Here is an 18,402-nt window from a genome sequence, read left to right on the forward strand (position 1 = left end):
GTCCAATAACATTAAAGATAGATATTTTACTATTCAAAATTAGATACAAGAAACTTCTGAAGGGCAGACTGATTCTTAATATATATAGGAAACTGGCTCCTTTAGAATAGGGACTCTGTTTTTGCCTTTTTTCATATCCCCAGTGTTTGGCACAATGTCTCACCCATGGTAAGCATTTAATAAATGTTTTTGATTGATTACCTCAGATAACTCAGATTAAAAGATAATTCATGATCTAAAACTGTTATCTGTTTTCCATATTTAGATTATTGTCTAAGTACAGATATACCTTTAATGTAGATTTTCCCTACTGAAAATTTCCAAAATCCAAGAAAGTGTGGGAGAAAATACTGGAAATCTGAATTACTCTATTAATATCATTTTGATGTTTTTAAGTCAATGAAACAGTCAAAATTTTGACAGAGAACAAATATCTAGGGCCTGAAATACTGAAAAGAAAATAGGGATAACATTATAATATCATATTACTGTACTGCTGCTAGGTCTGTAAAGACAATTAACCCTTTAGCAGATTCTTTGGAGGAGGTAAAGCAAAGGGTTGACAATAGAAAGAAAACTGGAATCCGTTTTTTCATGATTTATTTATTATTCATTAAAAAAATCCATACAGAAATCATCACTAGCAGCTGTTATTATTAATACCAAACTACAAAGAGATGGCTAGAAAAGCAATCATTGCATCAAGTCTCCAGCCTGATTCCATCTAACAACTTGCTTCAACTTGAAAGCATGGCTGTTTCTTCAGAGCAATAACAGCATAGCATCTGGGGGATTTCACAGGATCAAATAACTTCACGAGTGCAGACCAGGCAATGTTGTCCTGTAAATTGATATGAGCTTTAGATACATAACAATGTGTTGACTAAAAAAGGAAATAATGGAATAGACATGTATTTTTGCAATGGAAAAACAAGACATACATAATTTCATAAAAAAAGAGAAAAATAGTCTTCCTTGACCAATACAGAGTTGCATCAAAAAGTATACAAAGCAATTGCAATAAAAATAAAGATATTTGTGGTTTGAAGTAATTATTTCTTATTTATTAACTGGAGATATTTTACATAGCTAACACAAATGGATAGAAATTTCTTCTGCAAATTGCAAAAAACAAATGAGCACTTCTCATGACTTCTAATAATTAACTTTCAATCTGTTACTCTTTAGCCCGTACCATTTTGCTGGATTATTATATCTAAGTCAATGGAAAGAGTTGTGAAAAGAAAAATGAGTGCCCAGTAGAGTAGGCGTGATCGTCACTTCTCCCACCCTCCATCTTGAGAATCAAAGATATTCTTTGATTTACAGTTGGCTGGCAGCTGAGAAAAATACATCATTATTTAAATATTTTAAAATTGCCTTTTCCATAAAAATACCAGTTAGAACAAAAGCAAACATTTATTACAATCCATTTGTTCCAAGTAGGCTGTCGAAGAGAATAAAGCAAAGCTCTCTTATGATAAAGTGTAACTGTTAAAATGAAGGGTTTATAGTGGAAAAACAGGGCTGTTCCCATGAATGTGTTTAATTTAAACAGGTCACAAAACTTTATTTTGACCATAGCCCAGAGCAGAAGCTGCAAAAACCACTTCCCTCAAAGCTAACCAAAAGGGCCATTTTCCTCCATTCAAACAAGAACCATACAATTACGATTTACTAAAAAAAGAATTGCCATCAACACTATTCAGAAGGGCACTAATACCCTGCAAAGTATGCAAGTAAGGAAATTCAAATAAATGCGCTAATCCGTGTGAAATGGAGTTTGAAAAGGGTATCTTCTGTCTAGCCTTTACTAATTTTAGCCACACAATGTCTCAGTATACAGTGCTTTGTGTGTTTACTGTCTACTGACTAGTAATTACATACAATTACAAGAACATAAACTTTACTATTGTAGCTTTGCTACAAACAACATCTGTTGTACATATGTTGAAAAAGTGATGGAATAAATACTTAAACTTTGCAAATATGATGAGAATAATTGTACTGTGAGTTTTAGAAGAAAGGCACATCTTTAGCAGTTAGATAACTGATTTAGTTAAGATATTTTTCAGATATTTTAAAAAGCACAAAAATAGGTACCTGTTCTTTAAGATAGCAAAGTCGATCCATAAGTATCAAAGTCTCTATACAAGGAGCCAAAATAACTTTCAGCTAAAAAGAAAGATTGGATATAATTATAATTTTGACCAAACAGATAGTAAAATGAATAGCTTTTCCTTTTACCTGTCCTACTAAACGAAACAGTGATGGAAAATTACAGATCCTTCTATCTTGATATGGCAAATGCTCATCTTTCATCTTATGAAAAAAGGGATAAAGTAGGGATCTAAAGTTTTCTTAAGTAATAAATAGGGAAAAGTATACTATTTAAATTGTTTTGAAGTAGGATTGTCATGCAATATATGACAGGAAGCATTTATAGGGGGCTAAGAAAGAAATTAATTAAAAGGAATGCTTGTGAAATAACTGCATCAAGACAAATATGGGTTTAAAGAACTTTAATATTTCTGCACATTTATAAAATTCCTTATAAGGAACCTTCCATGTGTTTTCTTTTTATTTTACTGATATTAAATATAATTTTGAAATAGGACACATTCCAATTGAGTGACTTTTTTTTTTTTTTTTTTTTTTTTAAGAATCAGGATATCACAAAATAATTAAATTTGCCCCATCAAAAATTTGATAAGATTCTATTCTGGTCTGTGATATAAACACACACACACACACACACCCCTTACTATGTTTAATTCTGTGATTTACCATATTAAATGCTTCCAGTTCATTTATTCTTAGCTTATACTTCTCATAGTATTCCATTATTTTTTTTTCTGTAAGCTGCAAGATAAAAGATTAAAAAAGGTTCATAGACATGAAAAAGAGTTGCAATGTTACGTAGTAGAGTCATTCCCCAAACAAAAAAGGCATAAAAAAATGCAAGGATGTTTTACTTTCTAAAGTCACCTTGTATTTGTAGTATATATATATTTGTATATACCTATATATTTACATGTTTTCTCTCCCATTATAATGTAAGCTCCTTGAGGATAGGGACTTTTTTCATCTTGGCCCTCACTGTAGCAAGGCACTCTAAATACTTAATAAATTGTCTGACAAATAGTACAGTACCTTCCACAAAATAGGTGCTTAATAAATGCTTGTTGATTTGACACAGTAAGTGCTCATTAAACATTTGTTGATTAATTGACTTATGAGATAATTAAAAATTTTTATATATTTTTTTCCAAAACTGCGGTGACTTTACTTTCCAATGATTCTACTTTATCTACCCTTAAATGGAACTTCCATCTTGTAATAAATCTTGTAATAATAAAATAAAATAAAAAAAAAAATAAAAAATCTTATAATAAAAAAGTACCATTAAGCAAAATAAATTAGCATATTGGTCATACTATGCTCTGTACATGCAGTCCATCATAGTCCTCCCTGTTAAAAGGCATGAAGCAATTCAGTTTAACAAATCTTTTTATTCTTCCGCAATGGTACAAAACATTCAGGATACTTTTGTCCATTATTTCTTTGATTTCAAATCACAGAATAAATTTCCCTCCCCAAAGGAGTTGGAAGAGCCTTTAGAATGCACATTGTCTAACCCAAACATGACTGATATTTCTCCTTAAAACATTCCTTTTTAAACCAAATAGACATGCAGACTTTGTTTGAAAGTTATCATTATCATGCATATTACGTCTACTAATAAATCCCTTTACCCTTACTTTAAAATACTATTTAATTTTAACCAGCAATGATTTAGCTCATTCTGGGTCATCTTCATCATGAACTACAATCACTTCATCTTTAATACTTTCCCAGGCTTTCATTCCCTCATTCTTCTCTTTTTCTCATCTTGACCTGTTGGTTAACTAGTTGCAATATACACTTATATACTATCACTTTCTCCAGTATTCCTCATTCTTCTTATCTTATTGTCTATCTTGCCTCAGTTAAGCTCCATCCTTGGATAACTTCCACCACCCGCTGCCTTCATTCTCACTAGAGAAAATCATGAAGCTAATGGTCCACTACAAATTGATGTTACTTAATCTCAATTTGGCCCTCACTGTAGCAAGTAAATGCTTTTACATCTTCCTAAATGAATCACTATCCCATTTACCTAAGAAGCTTTTCAAAACATTTCTATACCTCTTCACACCTCTATGGCTACCTTTCCCAACCCTCTCAAATCCTCAAACCTTGTCCATTTCACTGAAAGTATGAAAGCCAGTCACGAAGAGCTTCATCTTTTCTCTTTAGACTCATATCACTCACTGGCTTCCCGCACTCTCTCTTCTTGCACCCCTGTCTCACATGAGAGATGATTCTTCCCTTTTGCTAATACAAATTCCTCCAGGTGTGTAAGGGGTCTCTCCTTTCTGTATTCTACAGTAGAGTCTCCATATCACTCTCTGCTGCCACAAACATGTCAATGTCTTTTTAATCCACAAAAACACTCACTTTATCTGTCCACCCAAGTGGGTTAGCATCATATGTCTCTCTTCTCTTTGAGGGCTAAACTCCTTGAGAAGGCATTCTACAACAGGTGCCTCCATTTCCTTTCCTCTCATTCTTTTAAATTTTCTGCCCTTTTGGCTTCAAATGTCATTGTTCAAATAGAGCTGCTTTCTTAACAACCTAATGGCCTTTTCTTAATCCTTACCCTGCTTGATTTCTTTGCAGCCTTTGACACTACTGATCAGCCTTTTTCTTGATATTTTTCCCACCTAGGTTTTAACGACACGCACAAGAACAGATTGTTCCGCAGTTTCCTTTGTTAGATATTCATTTAAATTGTACTTGTTAATTATGGGAGACCTAAAAGATTCTGTGCTGGGCCCTCCTCATTCTCCCCTCTCCCCACATACTACTGAGCTAAGGGATCACATTAGCACCCATGTATTCAATTAGAATATCTATGCAGATGATTCTTATGTGAATTTATTCAATACTAACCTCTCTGCTGAGTTCCAGTCTCATAAATACACACACACACACACACACACATAGGGATAGGGAAGAGAAATAAGAAAACCGGAGAAATGTAGAGCCTCAGAAAGTAGAGAGTAGATAGGAAGGGGTGGCCACTGGTTTGAGAAAGGACCATAGGATCTGTCAACCATAAAGTCAGCTGCCATTTTTCAGAAAATACTTTAAATAGAGCAGTGAGAAAAAACAAACAAACTAGATTATAAAGAAGCATAGATGGTGAAGAATAAAGAGGCATTATCTTGGAAAAAATATTTTTAAAAGTTTAGCAATGCAGGTGAGGATTAAAGATGTAATGATTGGTAGATGAGAACAGGATCAAGGAGAGGATTTTAGAAAATTAGGATTGAAGGTTTCCGAGCTAATGTGTAGGCATTGGGGAAGGGCATGGAGAGAAAATGAGATTAAAAATACATGACAGAGGAAGGGAATAATTATTGAGGAGGGATATGGAAGAGGTATGAAGAGATGAGATGAAAGACAGAGTGAGAAGGATGAGTCCTAAAAGAGGCAGAGACATCTCCTGATGCAGAAGGCAAGGGGAAAATAAATGGTGATAATGAGTTTTGAAGATTGAAAGAGAAGGGAAAAAAATTGCCTACCATAAGATGACATTCATTTATTCAGTTAAGAAAGAGCTTATAAGTATGGTAGATTGGGGTAGGATTAGAAGCTTGAGAAAAGAGAAAACATTTTGAAACAATCCTCACATTCTATGAGCAGAAAAATGAACAAAAATGGATTATTCAAAGAATAATGGCTTGAAGTAATGTTATTTTTATAGAATTAAATGTGTTTTTCTCCTTTTATTGTTGAAAGTACTGTACTGATTAAAATGAATTGACCTAAGGGGCTTTTGTTTTTCCTTTCCTGAATGAGAAAAAAAAATCATAACTTGTTTTTCTCTTTTTTTTATTTATTCTTTCCATGACATTATCTTAACATTATACTATTTTCTAATGCTACTGATTGCCATGATGACATCTATAAACAATGTAGTTAGCTAAGAGAAAGTGAGGAAGATTTTGATATGCAAAGTGTTTATTCTTCTTGAAGTAGATAATAGAGGATTATTATTCTATTCTTTAAAGGAAAAAAACTCTAACTTTTATGTAATTGTCATTAAAAAGGTAGTGTATTTCCAAAAATCATATTTGATGCAAGATTTTTGATTGCTTAATTTAATTCTGTTTAGTATTAATTTTCTGGACTTTGGGGACACAACACCTTATGTTGTTAGAATCTGGATGGTTAAGGATGAATTTAAATGGAAACAAAGAAAAGCACAAAGTGAACCTCTATCCTATGCTGCCCCTCTCCATTTTCTATAATAATGGAGACATTGTGATGGTCATGAAGGAACGGTGCTAACAGTTATACATTTCTTTTCTTTTTTTTTTTTTTTTTGGCTGAGGCAATTGGGGTTAAGTGACTTGTTCAGGGTTACACAGCTAGGAAGTGTTAAGTGTCTGAGAGCAGATTTGAACTCAGGTTGTCTTGACTTAAGGACTGGTGCTCTATCCACTGTGCCACCTAGTTGCCCCAACAATTATACTTTTTTATGTTTTATAAACATTATGGCACTACTGTGTAGTGGATAGAAAGTTGCTATTGGAAGCAGGGGGCCCTGGAATACAAATTCTGCCTTTGACAAAGTGGCTGTGTGGCAACTTACTTAACCTTTAATTGCCTCAAGCAATCAACTAAGACTACATTCCTGAAAATATCACGGCCTGCATTAGTACAATTTTCTCATGGGGAGTTCTTTTAAACGCTAAAGCATGAAGGCCAGTCTTTTCCCATCCCATAAACATTATCTTTAATATTAGTACTCTAACTATGCAATCTTTGTCCAACTGACAAACGGTTGCCACATAGGGGAACTAAGTCATATTAATCTGGATATTCTTGTTATAAATGAAACCAGAAGAAAGGAAGAAGCTGCAGCTCAACAGGACGATGGTTCTGAGGTTCTCTTTGGAGAGGCAAATAAAGAATATAGCAGGGATAATTTAATTATGTGCACAAAGACTAGAAGAAAAACTTTTTGGGACATTTAGGCATAGAAATACTCATAAATGTTTGCAAAAAATGCTGCTTTGACAATAATTGCAGCTCATGAAACAATATCTACTGTAGAGAGGCAGAGAAAATCTATCAAGACTTTGATAAGACCCTCTATATTCAATCTACTTATACTCTGATAATTAGTCACTTCAGTGAAAAATTGCAAAGATGATCAGAGACATATTGAAAAATACAAGTCAGGAAAAGGAATGAGAGGAGCCAAAGATTTGTAAATGACACAGAAGCCTAATGCCTACATATCACATATACTTTCTTTAAGGAAGGAGTGGCAAGGCAAGCAGCAAATAATAAACCATGTAATTAATTACATTTTAAGATCTGTTATTCATATCACTCCTGAGTTAGCTGTCAGTATAAAATCAGGCTACCAACTTGTCAGAGAAAAAATTAAAGATAGGTCTTACTCTAAAAAGATTACAATCTAACCAGAGGAAAGAAAAATACAAAATAATTTGATAAAAGGGAGTAAAGTGATTATAACTGAGAGAGGCAAAAGCAATGGGATATTTAGGATTAGTTTCAACCAAATTTACAGAGTGATTCCTTTATTGGGATGGTTGGCCAGCTAATTCCAAGATTCTATAACAGTTCTAAAAGTCTAGCACAATAGTATAATAGAATCATGTTGTCTTTATCCCAAGGTTGCTACTGGGTGAACTGTCAAAGACAGAGGAAGAGAGAGCATGAACAAAAATACGAAGAGAGGTGTAAAGAGCAACTAAACATAAAATAACCCTTATATCAAGCCATTATTAGATGATAATCTATTTTTCCTTCCTCCACATAAGTATATCTTGTTTTGTCCACATTCTTAAATTTCTGATAAATTCTACTGTAACTATGAATTCTTCCTCCCTTCTTCCTCCTGCTTTTGCTTACTTTTCATGAATCTACAATAAAGAATTAAGGGAAACTCAAAGACATAGAATAAATTTGGTTTTTAATGATGAATAATAGACATTATTATATGTTGGTTTAGAGCAAGGGTTTCTAAGATTCTTGTCTACATATTATGGACATATTTGGCAATGTGTGATGAACCTTTCTCAGAAAAATGTTTTCAAAAAAAATAAAAGAAAATGCTGAATTTATTTATGTCTTTATCAACATAATAGGAATAACACCTATCCTAATTATTTCAGAATTTTTCTATGTCATATATGATATGTTGAACAGGAAAGGATCTTGAAAAAAGCATAATATAATGCTATATATATTATTAATCTATCATTATCATTATTATTATTGTTAGCATTACTTTTGTGCTTTACCTTGTTAAATATTCTGGGAACTTCATAGGTACTTAGAAAATGTTAAAGAGATAGCATCTAGACTTGTGGAAAGATGAGGGAGAAAATGTCTTTTATCAAAAAAGTAACATTAATTGCAATTTATAACCTTAGAGTAATGCCTATATCTTTGAGAGATTAAACTAATTGCCCAGATACATACAGCCAGTATGTATCACAGGAAAGACATGAGGCCAGATTTCACAACTTAAAGTCATCTCTCCACCCTCCACACCACACTGCAAATCATGAAATTTAAAAAGGTCTTGAAAAAGACAAAGTAGATCCTTGGACAAGATCCACATTACAATGTGGAGCAAAATTATAGAGAATCAGAAAGTGTGAATGAATCTGGGCTGAAGGAAGAACTACTCCTGGATGTGAGTAAAAATAATAATAATAATAAAAATCAAATTTTCTTGAGGCTTTAAGATTTGCAAATCACTTTTTATGTAAAACCAGCAAGTAAATTATGCTAGTAGTATTACTATACTCTATAGATTAAGAAATGAAGACTTTTAAAGGTTAAGTGACATATACATCATCAGACAAGGTCAGAGAAAAAGACCAGAGCTGAAAATGAAATTCATCGTAATTCTAAGGATATTTCTAGTCAACCTATAGCTTTATATTGTGAATAATTCATGTTCTAGCTTAAAAGATGTACAGGTAAATTTTAAAAAAATTTTTATTAAGTGGTATCTAAGTATCAGGCATTGTGTTAAGTGCTGATTTTATAAAGAGAGGCAAAAACAGGATCCTATCTTGAAGAAACTCCCCCCATACCAACAAGACCCGTACAAGAGAAATGAGGGCTAATCTCAGAGAGAAGGCTCAGGTAGTAGGGAGGAGTGTTAAAGGCATCCTGAAGAAGATGGGACATGAGCTGCATCTTGGAGAAAGCCAAGATCTGGAAAATCAGGTATGGAAATGCCAAAGAAAAGGCATGGGGTCAGAACACAGTATCATACATCAGGTATAACAGGGTCAGTGTCACTAAATCACAGAGTACATGGACAGAAAAAATGATAAAAATGACTTAACAAAAATATTAGCTAGCACTTATATACTACGTAAATGTATATAAAGGGCCTTATAAATATTATTGGATTTTTACAAGCACCCTGGGAGGAAGGTATAATTATTTAAATCTATTTGATAGATAAGTACATTTTAAATTAGGGGTAAGTGAGTGGTCCAAAATGACATCACTATGTTAGAGTCAAGTTAGTGTGTCCTACTGTGGCTGATCAGACCAATATGAGCTCAGGATGCTTTGTATAGCTTGGGCACAAATAGTCCTTTGGATGGCTTCTCTAACTATGCACATCCCATGTTTCTTCTGAGCTACTTCAATTTCATTATGCTCATAAAGCACAGCACAGTCTCTGATGGGGGCACACATGCTGGGCAGTCCTGTGAGATTGCCACATGCATTGCCAGAGCTAGCTCAGTGTTTGGTTACCTCTGAATGAAAGTATGGAAGAATAGAAGAATTTAACTATCTAACTGAAGGTCTATAGAGCTGTGATGCTGATCTCATTGTTGCATGCCTGTGAAACCTGGATAGTGTACCAGTGTCATGCCAGGAAACCGAACTGCTTGCATTTGAATTGTCTTAGTGTCTGAAAATCATTTGATAGGCTAAGATACAGACACTGAAGTCCTTTCCTTCAATTTAACTGCAAAGCATTCAAACTCTACTGCAGAAAACACAATTCCACTGGTCTGGCCATATTACTTTGAATGCCATATGTATGCTTGCCAAAAAGTTTATTTTATGCAGAACTCCCACAGGACAAGTATACCCACATAGTGGTCAGAAAAAAGTCTCTCAAGGTCCCTCCTAAGAGCTTTAGAGTTAATTGCATGACATGAAAGGTTAAGTAATTTGTTCAGGGTCATACAACTAGTTTAGTATCTGAGGCAGGATTTGAAGTCAAGTCTTCTTGACTTCAATATAACATCTAGTAATATAATAAGATTGAAGAATGGAACAACAGAGAACAAAATGAAGTTGTGACAGAAGGAAAAGAAATCAGATTTCAAAGAAAGATTGTGGATTAATACAATCAGATATAGAATCTAGAATCCAATTTGGTATAAATATGTATGTGTAAATAAATACACATATATTTATATATATTTTATGTATAAAGTTTACATACATGTTACACACATATATGTGCATAATACATATGTGTGTATATATCATACACATATATCATATGCACATGTATATCTCAATTAACTTTTTTCTAATTATACCACAGAAATTGAGGTTTTGAGATCTTGATTATTTGAGATTATTTGAGATCTTGATGCCCAGTTTGTAGCTCTCATAACCACCTATGACCACTCAATAAATCTGTGCTCTTACAAGGTTTCAACTTTCTGAGACAGAGAATTCCCATTTACTATGAAATTAATACTATAAGGGAAAGAAAACAACTTATATTTTAAGGCAGATTCTTGGGGACAGCCATCCCAATAATTCTAACTGAAAGTACTTGTAGGTGCCTAGAGATAACTTGTACTAGAAACAAAAGAAGATAATGAAGAACTATGTAATTTTTAAAAAAAGTAATGATTTAATTAATGAAAATAAAAGCATTAAAGTATTGTTTATCAGAGAAACAGTATAAGTTGGACTAGACAGACTCTCAGGTACCTTCCAAGTCTGAGATTCTATGTTAATTGTCTACTTAAATCCCTTCTTTCTATCCTATCCTATCCTATTCAATATTCTAATCCTTACTGATGCCCCCTCTCCCCAAAAGAGATAAATTTAAAGACTTATGAGGGAAGGAGGGAGAGAGATAAGGAAAAGAGAAAGACATACAGAAAGAAAGAGAGAGACAGAGAGTCAAAGGAGGGGGAGAGAGAGAGAGACAGAGAGAGGAGAAAAAAGAAAGAGAATGTAGAAAAAGAAGAGAAGAGAGACAGAATAAGACAGAATGAGATCTGAGATTTAATAAATATTCTGAAAAGCAAAAGTCATTGATTCAGGAACAAGAAAAGTATAAAGAGTTCTCTGAACTTTTCCTCAGAAAGAAGAAAGAGATTCATAGAATAAAAAGCTTGAGGAGAAGTGGTTAGTTTAGTTATATGTCTAAATACTATTGATACTATGAGTCGTGAATATGAGGACTTTGTGATTATAGTTACACATTGGCCAGTTTTACAAATTTATTACAAGAAGGAACATCTTTATCAGAATGATACTAAAAAGAACTATAGTACTTTTATTATGAGGTCATTTCATACAAAAAGGTATTTGTGAACATATTACTATGGTATAGTTGGTATCCTGAAATATATACAGTCAGATGTCACTTTTCCTTCAGAGTACAAAACACAACTTTAAGAATCTATAACAGTATTCAATTACTGAAGCAGCTAATTCATTCAGAAGATACAAAAATGAAAGAATTCACTAAATGGGGACCATTTTTAATATCAAGTTCCCTAGGTTCCTAAAAATACATTCTTAAGATATATTTTTTCCAGAATTTTATATTCATAAATTATTAGGGAGATCACTTTAACTAGCGATATTTTAGAGACTTTCATTTTTAAAAAATGGAATTTATGATGAAAATGTTGGCAGTCCCTTTGCCTCTCTTCCAAATGGAACTGCTAGAATGACAAATGTGCTATCTAAGTGAGAAGGCCCAAGGCTGTCTTTCATAAATGACTTTGGGACTTGTCACCTTGGACTCCTCTTTGAGGTTGGACATCAGTCAAACATAAATCTAACACATGCAGATAGGCCTACTTGGAATGATGATTTGCCTGAGAGTGCTCTGTTTTACTTGACACGTCTTCAAGTAATTTTTCAGGGTAAAGAACCTGTCCAGAAGCATGTTAGAAGATTTTCAAGACACTTCCCTTGTTTACATAATTTTGAATGTTAACAGATGTTCACTACAAGATCAGAGACACACTGATATATATTTGTTCAACACAGATTGATTTGTATAAATGTAATAACTTGTAAATATTAGGAAGCTCTAACACCAACTTAATCAAAAGGCTTCTGAAGGCATGTTGTCCTCTTCAATGATTAGAAACTCAAGTGAGCAATGATGTGATTTTGTTTATGGATTAAACTAGATAGTAGAATTTGTTTTTAGTTGCTTGTGGTTAAAACATTCCTTTCTACATTGTAATAACAAGGCTCAGGAAATATAAGATGGATATTAAATGAAGTTGAGTTCTATTTAAATATTCTAGGTATTCCTGACATTTATTTAGCTTCTTTGCTTTTTTCCCCGCATTCTCTTTCTGTATTTATTTATTTCCTTTCACTTTACTTACCGACTTTTCAATTTTGTGGACAAATTTGATGGACATTTTATGTCCATCTTTTCGTCCATGGTTTTTCTATCTCCCTTTATTTTCCTTTACTGTAACCATTTCCCCTCTAGATGCTTTCCATCTTTTAAACTCTAGTAGAAGATTACCAAAATTTGGGGGCAACTTCATTTTCCATCAGCAGCTTCCCTGGTTTTAGATTCCATGAAACATCTAATTCCTTCAGTCAGATTACACTAAGTCTTGCTTCGCCCCACTTTTCAGCTCCCTTTTGTGCTGTCTTCCTTAAATGACTCTAAGTTTGTTGAGGGCAGGGATTGTCTTTCTTTTTCTTATTTGTAATCCTAGTACTTAGCAAGTTTCCATCACAACTTAAGTGCTTAATATCTATTTATCAAATTGAATTGAAAATTAACCACACTATTTTATAAAGAGGCATAAAAAACATTTTTGGAGGTCAATGGGATATGATCTGTGCCAATTAGACACTAAATACTTATTATAAAACTACATTACTTCCAAGTAGAAGTTTTGCCAAATATATTTTCCTACTTTGATTTCAGTGGATTTTTGGAAACATAGTTCAAGAATTAAAAACATCATCCCATTCTGCTGTGGCTCTATTATTTCTTAGCTTCTTGTTGACACAACAATTCTTAAAATTTTTTTTCTTTTAAGATTTTTCTCTGATTTTTAGAATCAATAAATCTCAGAGTTGGTAGGGACCTCAATATTGATTTCTCCCAACCCAGACCTAAGCAAGAATCACCTCCCACAACCACAATTTAGTTTATATACCTTTTAAATTATTATGATGTTTCAAACATCTTAATATTCCTATTACAGAATGACATATATCTTGTAAATGGAAAAGTGTTGCCTTTCCTATGCTAGAATAAATAATTCCATTTAACAACTTTTTTTTTTTAGCTGACACAAAATAATCTCAATTATTACTTTCAATGTTTCATGTAGTTTTATTTCCAAGATACTCTCATTCAAAGGCAAATTAATTAAGTAACTAATTTACTAATTTGTTTTTAAGAGAGAAGAAATTTAGCTCTTAAATTAGTAAAATATGCAAAAATAAAATAATTAATTTCTGTATATTTAAAATAAAAAGATTTCTAAGTTAAATCAATTCCTATTTAGTTTGCTTCTAAGTCTCATTTTTGATGAGGTCCTGAATGGTGGGTATGGTTGGCAGAGAGAAACTGAAACATTGATAAAAATTATTTCCTAGGGCAGGCAGGAAGATGGTTCTCATAATAGAGATCAGAAATAATCCCACCCTCTGTGAAGATAATCCAGTCAGAAATTCATTATGTCAAGTCAGTTAATGCTAAATTTTCCCTATAAAACAGCTTATGGCTTTGATGTTGCCCTCCTGTGAGTCAGTCTTCCACAGCACTCTGCCTCGTGGTGCCGTTCCCTTTACCCCTTCTCATTTCATGTGGTATCTACTAACCCCATGCATGCTTTGGGGTGTCTCTCCTGACTCCACTTTTCCTTATAGCTAACTCTTTTAGGGTGCTAAGTCCTTTTCAGATTTTAATCTGCCAGCTAAGGCTGGATAATTTTGAGTTCCACTGAGGAACTTATTTTTTATATGCTCTCCCACTCTATTTCATATTTATCATTCCTAGTGTGAATTTATAGCCTATTCCTCTAAATAAACATACTTTTGCCAAAGAGAATAGCCATGGTGAATTCTTCACATGACCAAAACACAACATTTGATGCCTACCATCAATCAGTATATATCAGCCACATCAATTTTCATTCACAAAACATGTTGTATCAGACTTATTTTCTTTTTAGCTATGTAAATACAAAATACAAAATGGTGAGTCCTCTGAATGTTCACAGGATAGCACACTGTTTTATGGTTTGTTCTTTTCACAACTTAATGTTTCTCGTAAAGACCGTGGATGGAAAATATAAGCAAAGTATTATATGACACTTCACTTCATTCAATGTCTTGTAATTCAGTAAAACATTGGGTAATTAATTGAGTACCAACCTTGGAGTCATCTAATTCAAGTTTCTTCAGAGATTTTCTGACATAATCCAAAAAGGAAGTAGACTTGGAATAAACTTTACCAACATGCTTATCACTGAAAGATAAAATTGAATTATCTCATACTTTTCTCAAATAATATGTACAAATTTAATATTCAATCAAAAACATTTATTGAGTATTTATTAGATAAAAGCATAAACTACAGACAATCTAAAAGTAGTAATAGTCTCCATTTTGCTTTTTAAAAATTGTTACAAATTATTTAAAAATTTGTTTTGCTTTAAATTTAATTTGAAAAATATGTTTAAAAATACTACATTGGAAGATAAAGTAATATAAAACAAAACCATTTATTTCAAATAGTTTTCTAAAAAAATCTGATATTTTTCTGGAACTAGATGCCTTGCAGGAATTGTTATTCTGTTACAAAACACATTTGTAATTTACTGGTTCGTTCTCACAGTGCCCACTTCATTGCAACAACTGCAAATAGTGGCAAGAATTCAATACATATGGAAAGGACATTTTCAACGCCTGCAATTGATCAAGTCTAATATGCAGAGTTTGGGTTTATTGATATTATATATGCCCTTCAATGTTTGTGCATGTGTGTTTGGGTTATTGGAAATTGAAGAATTAAGTTTCCTTATTCAAATTATACAATTCCAGAATGTAACCCCCTATAATTTGGTCTACAGCTTCAGAAATATGAAATAAATGTAGAGACAGAAGCTCAGATCACTATCATAACCCACCAAAAGCTTAATTGGATTTGAAATTGTATTGTATATTACTACTCATTTTTAATCACCAAGTCTTATCAATTATTCCTTTGTTCTCTCTCTTGCTCATTCCTTTCTAATCCCATTTCCACTCCTAAGAAGTCCATCCTAAGAAGAATGCTTTTATCATCTCATGTCTGGGTTTTTTCCTAACTGACCATGATGCCTCTGGCCTATTCTTTTTCTTATCTCTTTTACATATCTGTGTAGTATCTGTATCAGTTAAACCTACATGAAGGTCTACATGATAACACTCTATAACATTAAGTGTGAGTTGAAAAAGTAGGTGACAAGTTACTCTTTCTAACATATAATAATTATGTTATTTTTCCTCTTTTTTCAGTGTTCTGGGCAGAGTATGGTGTTTAAAACTCTTTATCCTGTTAGTTCAAGGTCTTTTAGAATTTGGGATTCACTAGCCCTTTCTAACCTTTGTGACTATATTGATATGTAAGACATCAACTATCCCAGTCAAACCAAACTACTCAGGTACCTGCATACACTATATACTTGTACTCCCATCTGCTCTGTCTAGCTAAATTCCTGGGAGATCATGGCATATTGCCTCTAAAACAGAGCTTTTTAATTGAGGCCATTTTTGCCTCAATTTTTACATGATTCTGGTATACAGATATATAAAGTAAGCATACAAATCAGACAGTAAATATTAATTTCATGACCCCACATTCGGTTATGATATGGGGTCATGAACTTCAAGAGATTAAGGGCTCAGTTTTGGGTTTTTTATTCCCCTATAGTGCCTAGCAAATAACATATGATCAAATCAAAGAATTACTGAGTTTTGGAAGAGGTAGATTTGGAGTTAGAGGAGCCAAGTTTAAATTCTGGCTCTGTTACCCACTATGTTTGTGACTTTGGGCTTTAATTGCCCCATCTCTCAAAAAAGGGGGGTGGGGTGGATTATATATCTTATGTCCTTTCTAAATCTAAATATATAATTCTAAGAAGATATCTTAGAAGTCATTGTCTAAGAAAATTGGGCTAAAACTCAATTGATGTAATTAAATTTATCAATCTTCTGGTTGTTTTATCTCTTTTTTGAACAGTTCTAGTGATGAGAATCTCACTCCTCTCTTATACTGAAACTTTGCCTCCTATTGATTAGAGTTTTTCCTAGAACAAGTCTAACTGCCCTTGAACATAACTCAAATTATTTAAAGTTATCATGATGCCTTCTCTTCTCTAGGTTAAATATTTCTAGTTCCTTATATGAAATGGTTTTATTTTTCTTCTCCTTTAATTGCATGCCAGATACCTATAGTCCTTCCTAAAATGGAATAATTTTATATTATATAATATAAATTTTATATTTATATTATAAATATAATTTTATTAATACTTTTAAGGTATTAAAAGGTCCCTGTAGACACTACAAAAGATTTAGTTCTCTAACCCCCCCCCCCCAGTCCTTTTTCACATAATCAGCATTATAATCACATCTCCATTCTGTATTTATGCAGATGATTTTTTAAAAGATCCAAGTATGGAATTTTCCATTTTTTTCCTATTAAATTTATTTTGTTAGCTTCAGAGCACCATGCCAATTGAATGAAAGCTTTTGGCATTTTGATTCTGTTATTTCAAGCAAAAGTTCCCTACCCTTCCTAATTTTATAATATGCATCTCCATATCTGATGAGCAACAGTTTCCCTTTCCTTCCTTTTCTTCTCTCTGTTCCTCTTTTCTGTTCTCCTCTCCTCTTCTCTTTTCTATTATTCCTTATCTATCTTACTTGTAGCCCACTTCTTCAACTCATACTTAACATTATAGAATGTTATCTTATAGGCCTGCATCTAAGTAGCCTGATATTATCCAGAAGACTGTCACAATGAATAAAAACCTATCAATTCATTCAATAATCCTACTTATAGAATAGTTTGGGCAAGAAGCGTAACAGAAAAGGTTTTATGTTCCGTTTTTTGTATTTAACTCTTTATGATCTCCTTTGTGGTTTTCTTAACAAAGATGCTTGAGTGGTTTGCCATGTTCTTCTCCATTTCATTTTATAGATGAAGAAACTGAGGCAAAAAGGGATAAATCACTTGCCTAGAGTCACATAGAATTGAACCAAGGGAAACAAATCTTCCTGACTCCAGACCTGGCACTCCATCCACTGTACCACCCAGTTGCCAAAAAAAGGAATAGAGCTCTGGAGATAGAAACAAAGGCCTTATGCATACAAAACATATGTTCTATTCCTGCACTACATTTTTGGCTTTAAAATTATTGTTGTTGTTAAATTGTGTCTGACTCTCCAAAATCATATGGACTATAGTGTCCATGGAGTTTTCTTGGCAAAGATATTAGGGTGTTTTTCCATTTCCTTCTCTCTTGGATTAAAGCAAATGAGGCTAAGTGACTTTTCCTAGGTCACACAGCTAGAAAGTATCTGAGGCCACAATTGAAATCAGGTCTTCCTGACATTAGGTCCAACTTTTTATCCACTACATAATCTGTGCAAGTCATTTAACTCTGTTTACCTCAGTTCCCTCATCTGTAAAATTACTTGGAGAAGGAAATGGCGAACCACTCCAGGACATTTAGCAAGAAAACCCTATAAATAGGGCCATGAAGTGTCAGAACCACCCAATTACAAGAGGAAAAGGCCTGGATAAGGATTTTCTAATCCTCATCTTTGAGATTGGATGTTGAATTTTGCTGCCAAATGGAAAGATTTCAAGGGTTCTTTTCTGTGTGGTTCTCAGCTTGTCACTAGTCAATAGTTCTGGGAATTTTGTTTCATAATATTAAACTTACAGAGAAGAGCAGAATCTTCACTTCACTTGGAAGTCATTTCCAGTTAAATAATATCAACTAGGCATATGCTCTTAAAATAATTAATGAGTTCTGTAAG

At 33.1% G+C, this 18,402-nt stretch overlaps 1 protein-coding gene across 1 annotated transcript in view; it reads right to left on the reverse strand.

The window, feature by feature from the left end:
* Window positions 1–453: 453 nt before the first annotated feature.
* The window catches only part of METTL25 (methyltransferase like 25), a 160,923-nt gene continuing 142,974 nt past the window's right edge, over window positions 454–18,402 (reverse strand). The window contains exons 9-12 of the mRNA XM_003770965.4: window positions 14,746–14,839; window positions 2,788–2,862; window positions 2,104–2,175; window positions 454–841 (exon numbers count right to left, since the gene is read on the reverse strand). Of these exons, the coding sequence (XP_003771013.1) occupies window positions 725–841; window positions 2,104–2,175; window positions 2,788–2,862; window positions 14,746–14,839 (358 nt within the window). The 3' untranslated portion in view covers window positions 454–724. The remainder of the gene's footprint in view (window positions 842–2,103; window positions 2,176–2,787; window positions 2,863–14,745; window positions 14,840–18,402) is intronic.

The sequence above is a fragment of the Sarcophilus harrisii genome, chromosome 5, assembly GCF_902635505.1.
Source record: "Sarcophilus harrisii chromosome 5, mSarHar1.11, whole genome shotgun sequence".
Classification (NCBI taxonomy): Eukaryota; Metazoa; Chordata; class Mammalia; order Dasyuromorphia; family Dasyuridae; genus Sarcophilus; species Sarcophilus harrisii.